The sequence below is a fragment of the Gossypium hirsutum genome, chromosome A05 (assembly GCF_007990345.1).
Source record: "Gossypium hirsutum isolate 1008001.06 chromosome A05, Gossypium_hirsutum_v2.1, whole genome shotgun sequence".
Classification (NCBI taxonomy): domain Eukaryota; kingdom Viridiplantae; phylum Streptophyta; class Magnoliopsida; order Malvales; family Malvaceae; genus Gossypium; species Gossypium hirsutum.
The window spans coordinates 18,043,031-18,053,646 of NC_053428.1; the positions used below are offsets into that span (position 1 = coordinate 18,043,031).

The 10,616-nt window shown below is 35.7% G+C and overlaps 1 protein-coding gene across 2 annotated transcripts; it reads right to left on the reverse strand.

Annotated features, from left to right (window-relative positions):
* Positions 1-735: 735 nt before the first annotated feature.
* On the reverse strand, positions 736-4,641 carry LOC107958198 (probable nucleoredoxin 2). Of its 2 annotated transcripts, none has more exons than XM_016893887.2 (4): positions 4,249-4,641; positions 2,173-2,667; positions 1,421-2,049; positions 736-1,075 (listed from the first exon to the last, which is right to left on the reverse strand). In XM_016893887.2, the coding sequence occupies exons 1-4, from the start codon at positions 4,411-4,413 to the stop codon at positions 907-909; spliced, it is 1,458 nt and encodes a 485-aa protein (XP_016749376.1). In that variant the 5' UTR covers positions 4,414-4,641; the 3' UTR covers positions 736-906. The 2 variants fall into 2 exon arrangements, with proteins under 2 accessions (XP_016749376.1, XP_016749375.1); XM_016893886.2 differs by having other exon boundaries at positions 2,173-2,670; positions 4,249-4,639.
* Positions 4,642-10,616: the final 5,975 nt, after the last annotated feature.

Below are 10,616 nucleotides of genomic sequence, written 5' to 3' on the forward strand. Positions count from 1 at the left end.
AATTCTCCCTTAAAAATTGAGTGGTCTCCATTGTTTACCCACATAGCAACAAACACTGGCAAAATTGTCTTCTTCCTGATCCTTGAAGTGAATCCACAAAACAGGTGGCAAAGTGGAATAAGAGAAAGGGAAAAAAAAAACATTTGGCTTCCAGACAATGTGTATTGGTTCATTTCATCGCAAAAAAAAAAAAAAAAATCACCGAGGTCCACAAAATGAACCAAGATCATCAAGCGTATTGTCAGTTCAAACTTCATTAATACCATCATAGACTATAGTGTAGACATACACCAAGGAGATTATCAGACTTTTCAAGCAAATGTAAACATGACGGTAAATGATTAACTTACCCATTACCATCTCCAGAGTTTTCCTCCTCCATGTCAAATTCAAGCAAGCTACCGCCGTTTTTTTGGCAACTGATCTGATTGAATCTAAATTTACAAACGATCCATATTTCTTACCGCGATTAGAATTTGATGTGATTTCTTTTATCTTTGTATACTACTATTTGGTGTTCTTTTTTTTAATTCGTGGGTTAAGGCGATACATTGTTAGAGTTAAATGTGAGTGGGGTCATCTTGTTTACCTAAGATGCAATGTTGTCCCAGCTCTAGGATATTGTTCTCCTTAATGGAGATAGTGTGTGTTTTGTTTTTTCTTCTTTTTCCTACTATCATTTGGTTGAAATATGCTCAGACTAATTATAACTTCTATATATTTCGTTTGTACGACTTTATGAAATTAATTTCAATTATTCTATATAAACAGTCACACTTTTCAATCCCCAAACATTATTTAATAGCTTCATAGCATAGAACTTTACATGTAACCTTATTTTTTTTTCTAAACTCTCGAATTGTATACCCTTCCACTCAAATTAACAATCAATTACTTTGATAGATTTCAAAAGCAAAACACCTGCCTAACTATTCTTTCCTTCTTTTTCTTATATGGAAACTTCGAAGAAGCTTCATTTGCTTGGTTTCTGGCCGGAATGGGCGAAGTGGCCATGTCAGCACTGAAACGCTCATGGCTGACGTCACGTAGTTGGCGCGAAAAATCAAGCTGAATTCTGCACCAGAGTTCGTTTCGTTTAATGCTTAATATTTAGTTTAAGGATCAAATATATTGTACAAATTTGAAAAAAGAAAATAACTTCGAAAAAATAATATTAACCCAAACATGAAAAATTATGAAAGATTTAAAAAAAAAAAAACAGTTGGAACACACATTTTATTTGTTACAGTCAAATGATGTTCACGGCTTTAGCTACAATAACATAGTATTCTCAGTAGAAAACCCACATATCAAGTGATATAGAGAGAGAATTATAGATATTAAGAGGTGATGGCATGATGGATTGATCAGAATTCAATTAGCATAAAAGCCAGTTGAGGTGAGGTGAGGTGACAGTCACCTGTCTTCAATTGAGCTTTGAGGGGTGACAGCTCTGATGCACCTTGGGTGCACCTCGTACCCACACTCCAGACATTGGTAAGCCCAACCAGATCCCTGCTCTTCACAATCGCAGCATATAAAGGGCCCCCCTCCACTGCCTTCTGATACCAACGTTAGCAGATGCCGATGTCCTGCATGGTATTCACTTCTTGGTAAGCTCTTGGCTGCCTCTTCCAGTTCTTTCTCTAGCGACTCCACTTTGGCATCTGTGAAAGGGTACGCATTTTCCTGGTACAGATTTATAAGGTTTCTGCCTTGCTTGGTTACCGTTTTGCCGTCGGGGCCTATAATTATCAAACAAGGAATCCATTGCACATCAAAGTACTTGGCAAGGGTTCGGGCCGTGGGGTCTCGGAAAGGCAACGCCAGCCATGGCATGGTACCAAAGTAGGATTCGAACGAACTTTGATCACGATCATTTGACACGAAAACAATCTCAAAATCCTCACCACCACCTTTTTCTTGCAAAGCTTGCTTGATCTTCTGATAGATGGATATCAGTTTCGGAGTGAACTCAACACAAGGCATGCACCATTGCGCTGAGAGGTACAGTCCAACTGTCTTACCTTTCAAGGAATCAACCGGCACCTGCAAAGGAAATTAACGATTGAATCAGCCCAGAAAATATTTTAAAATGTCTTCTCCTCCACCTCGAATAAATTAAACCATTACAAATAGGCAAGTGTAAGCACTAAGCACTGAGTGACTGACCTTTCTAGTTATGGTTTGATCCAAGAGATAGTCCCTTTCAGGGTTTGTTAATAAATTGGTAACGGTCTGGCTGTCATGCTTCCTCTTCTCTTCCCTTCGCAATTCATCCAACTTTTCTTTGGTAAATGGGAAGGCATCAACCCCATACCGGTAAATGAGTTCTACGCCATCATAGTAAGTATCATCATCCTTGGTGTTGTCAGGCTGCAAAATAACTAAGCAAGGAATGCTTTCCACGTCATATTTTCGATTCAATGCCTTCTTTGTCTCCAAATCAGAAAAGGGAATCGAAAGCCATGGCATGTTTTCACGGTAGTTGTTGAAGGCATCCAAGTCTTCATCAGATGACACAAATACAATCTCAAAGTTAGATCCATTGCTCTTCAGCTGCTCATACACACCAATCAATACTCGGTTGAAATTTCTACATGGTGGATACCAGTTAGCTGAGAAGTAAATTCCGATCACCTTGCCCTCCAGATCCGAAATTTTCACCTGCTATATAAAAAAATAAATTCAAGTAATCGTGAAAGGTCAATTGGAGCCATTTAAGGCTAACGAAAAGTCAACTCCATTTTCCCACAAACATTTTTTTAGAACCAACGTCTGTTGTACGGTCAGAACGTTATATTTCATGTATGGAAATGCATCTATGACTAAAACCAAGAAAGTTGGCATGAAGTACATGCCCCAAAGTTTGCTGTACTGTAAGGATAATGCATACGCCACGTGTGTTACGGATATAGCGTGAATGTGAGGCTAAAGGGAGGTGAAAAGCAGCGCCACATGTCTTCTCAGCTTAGTTGTTCACAGCAAAACCGCAATGCAGAAAAGGAATTGACCCATTGACGAGGACAGGCATATTTGGCATTTGTTTCTCGTGACTAAAGAGTATCACAGTGCACCCCCACCTAGTCCAGTAAAAAGGTGATGGATGGGGTGGGGTCTGAATTAGCCCACCAGCCCGCCCGCCCCACTACGAATCCTTCTCCACAAGGGCAACATAACCACGACAAACATCACCGAGAAAGAGTACTTCTTCACCACCGATTTTTCTGGGCAATGTTGGATTGCCGACAACAGAATCACGCATTTACATTATGCATCTAATACACTCATTCACTTCTCAATCCCAGGTAATTACATGTTTCTTCTTTTTTAGTAATCAAAAGATTGATAGTACCATAACAATTGAGGAAATTTGCTGTTCATTCCAAATCTCTCGATTAAAATCTAGTTTAGCAGACGCCCTAATACATGAAATTAACCATTTTTCCAAAATATAAATTCAGTTACTCCATTGTTAGACATTCAAATTAACCCATCATATTATACTAAATTAAAGTCAAAATGGAAAAACGGACATGTCAACATTAAAGAAACATACAATGGAGTACACCGAAGAAAGAGAATGAGCCGGCGACTTCTTTCCATTTTGAAAACCCTAATCAACTTTCCTCTCTTTCTCTCTCTCTCTTCAACAAAAATTGTTTAATATGACTAATAGCTCAAGTTTGAAGACTGCCGACTATTGCAGTAATTCTATATTTTCGTCCCAAAGCAAACCAACCAACTTAAAGCCAACTAGCCATGTGTCTGGTATTTCCAGCACTCGCTACCAAACAAATCTCTTCAAAGATAGACAATAGTCATCTGCTACATCATCTTTTGGCATTTTTTAAAAAATTAATAAAGTTTAATTTTTTAGGGTAAAATATTACGAAATAGTAATATAAGTTCTAGAAGTTTCGTATGCGGTTGGTGTCTGTACCGTGTAGTTTTCATATGGAGTCTTGGGTAGAGAAGGGAAAAAAAAAAGCTAGAAAACGGAAGTCGTTCTAAGCAGAAAGGTTTGGCAGAATAGGATTGCGATGAAGGCATGAATGAGTTAGGCCAAAAGTTGAGTGCATGCTTTTCATCTCTGACCCACTATTAGATACCGAGAGAAGACGATAAAGAAAAGATGCTTCAGCAATGAAGAAAACAACCCATGAATAACACCCCCCGCCCCAAGGTATATTGCTACCAAATATTATTCCATCCATGGAAAGAAAATAAGAAAGCTGCGTTAATAACCTGATCAGTTTCAGCAGCTGCTGCAGTGGAGCAGAGAAGATAATAACGATCTTTAGAACCCAAAAGAGAAGATAAAGTGGAGGGCGAAAGCTTTTCAGAGTTCCCGTTTGTCGGAGCTTGAACCAGATTGTTGGAATCGTTGTCCAAGTTCATCTCCACCTTCATCACTCTTCTTTCTCTGTGTCTTTCTCTATCTCTCTCTGCCTTTTGGTTTTATGTGTTTTGGTTGAGTCAATTACCCGGCTCCGATGCTTATATTCCATGGATCGGAACCCATCTTTACACGTCACTCACCCCGAATCATAATGCATATCAACTCATAACACGTTGCATTCACACCAATATCCATGAGAGAGAATTCCCAAACTCTTGCTCACCTACATTAACTATAATGTTGCTTCCCATCCTAAGCCGACCGATCTTTTTATATGAACCTTTCGTATTTTATTTGTCAGGTCCGCAATCTGCCACGCGTTTAACTTTTAGGACAAGAAAAAAAAACAGCGTGCTTTTAAGGTTGAAAATTACATTTAAAGAAATGGATGTCCATGTTTTTTTTTTTTTTTTCCTTTGGGTACCAGATGTCCATGTTTTGGATATTATTTCAATATCCACCGTTACCAAAAGACATGGTTACAGTGAGGTCCCGTGTTCTCATAAAGAATTTGATGTTTTCCAAGCCCAACAAACAGAGGGGACACATAGCTCTCTACCGCTACTCTTACCTCTCTATTTCTTTTTATCCCACCACATTATTGAATGTAAATATTAAACGTACATATCATGCTTTTGTATCCGAAAGTTTTCATCTTAAACGTAATTCCATTTTCTTTTATATTTTAGTAATTAATTTAGACCCATCTATTTATATCAATTTGGTGCATTTTAGTTTTTATTTAAAAAATCAGAATAATTAGAACAGAGAAGTAACTATTTTATCAATAAAGGTTCATTTTTAACTTTATTTACGAAAATGAGTTAATTTTTTCATTATTTATTTGAAATGGCTGAAAACTATAAAACGCGTTCACCTAGAAGCGTTTTTGGGAGAAATTTTAGCAAATCGTGTTCCTGAGGGAGCGATTTTACCATGTCAGCACAAATTATGCTGATGTGGGCGCGCTTGCCTGACGTGGCAAAATCGCTCCCTCAAGGACACAATTTAGTCCTTTTTTTTCCCAACAGTCATTTAAAAATTTGATTGTTGAGGGTCCAACAGTAAAATATATATATATAAAATCCCCTCCTATTTTTTTCACACAACATTTTTCTAAATTTCTCAAAAAATCTCTCAAATTTCTCCCTAAATCTCTCAAATCTCTTTTTAATTAAATTATTTTCTTCAATTTTTTTAAATTAGTATTTTTTTATAATTTCAAAAATATTTGATCATGTTAGCAATGGTTAGGGAATTAATTCGTCTCGATCATAAACATATATTCGTCAAACAAATGAAAATGGTAAGTGTTAATTTTAATTTTTTAATATTATTTAATATTTTTTCATTTATGTAATTTTAATTATTTTTTTATTTTTAATTTATAATTTTTTATAACAATCTGTAGATCGGGTGTTACAATGTTATACTTAATATGTCTGTTCCTCTATTACCGTTGATAGAAAATTACTTGAGGAATACGGATTTTTGGCACATGGCTAATATAGGTCGAGGATGCAAGTTGGACCCGAAACTCATCAGCGCGTTAATTAAGAGGTGGAGGCCCAAGACGCACACATTTCATTTTCCATACGGAAAATGTACCATCACTTTGAAGAACGTGCAGTTACAATTGAGATTACCGATAGATGGGTCTATACTCATCGGGTCCATTCAATTGGCTGATTGGGAAGCCATATGCTATGATCTTTTGGGTGCGATTCTAGATAATATATATGGAGGTTGGATTGAGATGGGCTGTTACAAGATAAATTCCAAAAGCCGGGGAATGATTCGACTGAAGTAGAAAGAATACGATATGCTTGGGCATACATCCTTAAGATGATTGGAGGTTATCTGATGTTGGACTTGTCACGAAACCTCGTACATCTGAGGTGGCTACTGAAACTCGTTAATTTTAGAGCAGCTAGCGAACTTAGTTGGGGGTCTGCAGTGTTGGCGACCTTTTACCGGGAGATGTGCGGGGCGACGCCATCAACTAAAGCCAAAATTAAAAGTTGCCTATCACTAATGCAATCATGGGCTCGGTTTCACTTTCCATTTTTACGTTCTCGAGTGAACCATCCATATAGATTCTCACTCATAACGAGGTAAATATTATATTAGATTTTACAATTATTACATATATTTAAAATATAATTTTATGCTAAAAATTTATTTAATTAGGTGGAACCATTCGATGAGTTATGTTGGAATACCTACCGCTCTTGAAGATATACGACTTCTATAAGAACAACGGTCGAAAACTCATGTAAATATTAAATAAAAATATATATATATAACATATTCGTTTCATATTTAGTATTTAGTATTATGTATATAACTAATATTTTTATCACATTCATATAGTTTCAATGGATACAATACGAGGATCCGACAATTCAAGCAGTAATTCTGAATGAATTATTTCAAAATCCAAGCATTTGACATGTTAAGGTTCCCTTGGTCAACTATGTTACTGTTGAGATGCACCAGACGGATAGAGTGTTGCGGCAATTTGGATTCCGACAACCGATTCCCGTGGCACCTGAAGTGCTCAATGGTAAGCACAAAATTAACTTACAGTAATAGAATACGAATTGGCTGGTATTCTTTTCGAAATATATCGAAATTTAGAAAAATTAGTATGATCATTTACCTACTCGCGAACCGATCATCGTTCTAAAGTTAGCATTTGCACCGAATTACATGTCATTGTTTAGGATCCATGGCAAACCATATTTATTGTCAAAAGAACAGAGGCTTCAGCAAATCTATGTCGAAAATGAACAACAGGGCCCTTTAAATCTAAGGAGAAGGGATAACGGCACGGACCCATCAACAGCGCCCACACAATCACCGGGCCTAATGCCACAAGCGACGACACCCACACCATAGCTCCTTCAAATTATGCCAGGTGTATATCCTAACCTTTAAATGTTTTCTTTTCCTAGTCCTATGCTAGGTTGGAATGCATGGCCCTGTGCATCTCATTTATTGATGACTCCGACTCAAACCAATGATATATAGGTTATCGTCGCATCAAGGATCGCACGAGGCACCGTCGTGGAGCTCATCCAATAACCAACCCCTATCACCTTATGAGATTCAAACACCTTTGCCACGGGTGATGTAAACACCTTCGCATTTTTTATTCTATTAAGGTGGGTCATCCTCTTAACACCCACAACTAGAACAACCACAACCCCAGCCAGAAGCTGAATCAAGTAAGAATCCAGCGCGTAACCATCGACCACCCCATGTGGTATTGATTTCGACTGGCACATACGTTTATTTTTTAAATATATTTATACAAACTATTTTTATATTGTTTTATTTAATAAAATAAAAGTTATTTTGAATATTTTAATAGTAAATTATTTTTTATATTTTTAATGAAATAGAAGTTCTTTTGAATAAGGTAATAGAAATAATGCAACGTAATTTCCTTACATCAATTATCAACTATTTTGATTTGGACATGTTCGAATTGTATGACCTGGGTTCCTACACCATCTACACAACTTCTGTTGGTTTGTTCTTTCCCAAATATCCATATTATTACGTATTCTGCTCGAGCAATATTTACCTTTTAGTTTACGACGTAATTATCTATCCGATAACAACTTAAACAAAGCAAACGATATAGACAGCCACTTACATTCATCTGGAATCGATGGGAATACGTGTCTCCACACATTGTACATGCATTCTATTTTGTACACTTCGTTGACATATCTTATGGGATCCAAATGGAGATTCTGATATGCTGTAATTGTATAAGAACATGGATAACGAATTGTGTTAAAAGTCCCACAGTTGTAAGTCTTATTTTTCAAGTGTACACAGTATTGCCGGTATTGCCCCCGGTAATACCTTGGTTCGGTCTGTCAAACTCCGTCACATGAAACTATAGATTGTCGCGATCGTAACACATTATATGCATGGTGTTGGCCCAATACCTTTGCCTTGTTAATTTCTTGTAATACCTTCCGACACCATAAATGACCTCCTATATTTGGCCTTTATAACTCGTTGCTCGCTTTAGAAATAGTGCCGTCAAATAGAAATATGCCTCTCGCACAACAGAGGTTATCGGTAAATGACGCGTTCCTTTTAGAATTGAATTTATGTATTTAGCCAAGTTTGAGGTCGACAAATGGCGCTTCCGTGTTTTGCCTCCTACTAACGGAGTGTCGGGTAGGGGTCGTATGTTCCTCTCAAACAACAGTAGATGTTGAAGTCGCAAATACTTTATTTGGCGATGAAAATTGTATATATAACTTAAAATATGGCAATCTATTAACGAGATGAGTCTGCACCATCGCCTCCAAGCTACGACGACATTTGATATTAAATGAGTCATATGTTACGGGATCAACCGAAGCACAAAATCAACACTCAATAAACGAAACTCTCATTGGCGTCATTCCGAAGATTTTGCGCCTAATTTGTAACGCCCCTAACCCGAATCCATCACCGAAATAGAGTTACGGAGTATTACCGAAGTTACCGATTTATTTATCACATATTTCATTTCATCTAATGTTCATATTTGGAACCATTTAAAATCAAACATATTGTCCCTTAACGTACTTATTTTTCTCGATATGTTTTTACTTGAATTTATTACTCGTCTCAATTTAATTAATTTCCTTGTATCAACGTATCAAAAATAATCACCTATTTATATGTCATGATAAATATCATTCTCTTGCCATTTCTTCATAAATATAAATCAGGTAATTCATTATATCGATATTTCATGCTAGCTGAATATTCATACATATTTTCCTCCTCCTCCTCTCCGTTCCACATCCTTAATTTATATAACATGCAACAAGTAACATTATCAATAATTTCACTATTTACTTATATGTATATTCAAACTGTCCATTTGCGTCACAGCCACTAAATTATTTATATCTTAAGCTACAGAACTCAAAATTAAGATCTGCTAATTTTTCATGAAACTAGACTTACATATCTTATTACCATAAAATTTTCAGAATTTTTGATTTAGCCAATAAGTACAGTTTATTTTTTAAAGTTACCCCTGTTTTGCTGTCTGACAGTTTCGACCCTTCTTCACTAAGAATTAATTATCTCATCATACGAGATTCGGATGATGTTCCTGCTTATTTATATTGAAAATAGACTTATTAAGGGTTTTAAACATATAAATTTAATCCCTTATTTATTTTTATCCAATTTTTTATGATTTTCAAAATTCAGAACAGGGGAACCCGAAATCATCCTGATATTGTCTCACAAAACTTATTATATCTCATGATTTACAATTCCATTGCTTACATAGTTTCTTCTATAAGAAACTAGACTCAATAAGATTTAATTTCATATTTTATTCATCCTCTAATTCAATTTCTAAAATTTTTGGTGATTTTTCAAAGTTAGACTATTGCTGCTGTCCAAAACTATTTTAGTGCAAAATGTTGATTTTCATTTTGCCCCAAATTTCACAGTTCATACAATTCAGCCCTTGCTCAATTAACCCTTCAATTAAGCTAATTTTCTCAATTAATACTTTTCCTAGACATTATAAGTTATTTCATAACTATCGAACTTCAGAATTTCCACATAAAACTCTAACTTCAAACTTTTTTACAATTTAGGTTCCAAACATTCACTTTCTATTCAATTCTTTCAATAAACTCAGTATATAAACAATTTAAAGCTCTAATTCCATGCCAAATCATCATATACTTCCAACACATATTCATAGAAACTTTCAATTTCTTTCATAGAATCAAAAACTAATGAATTCAACAAGTGGACCTAGTTGTAAAAGCCACAAAACACAAAAATTTCAAGAAATAATCAAGAATTGAACTTACTTGCAGTAAAAATATGAAAAACCAGTTAAGGGAACTCTTCCATGGTGTTTTTGCTGATGAGAATGCAGAAAAATAAAGAGAAATCTAGATAATTCCACTTTAGTCCTAGCTTTATTAAGTAAATTTTACAACTTTCCAATTTTGCCCTTAATTCTCCTTATTTTCTTGCTGATTTCATGCCCTTTCTGTCCAGCCCAAATAGACCTTGGGTCTATTTTCCTTTTAAACCCTCTTTTTTTATCATTTAAGCTATTTAATCATTTTTCACAATTTTGCATTTGATACAATTTAGTCCTTTTTGTTCAATTAGCTATCAGTACTTTAAAATTTCTTGACGCAACTTTAATACTAACTTA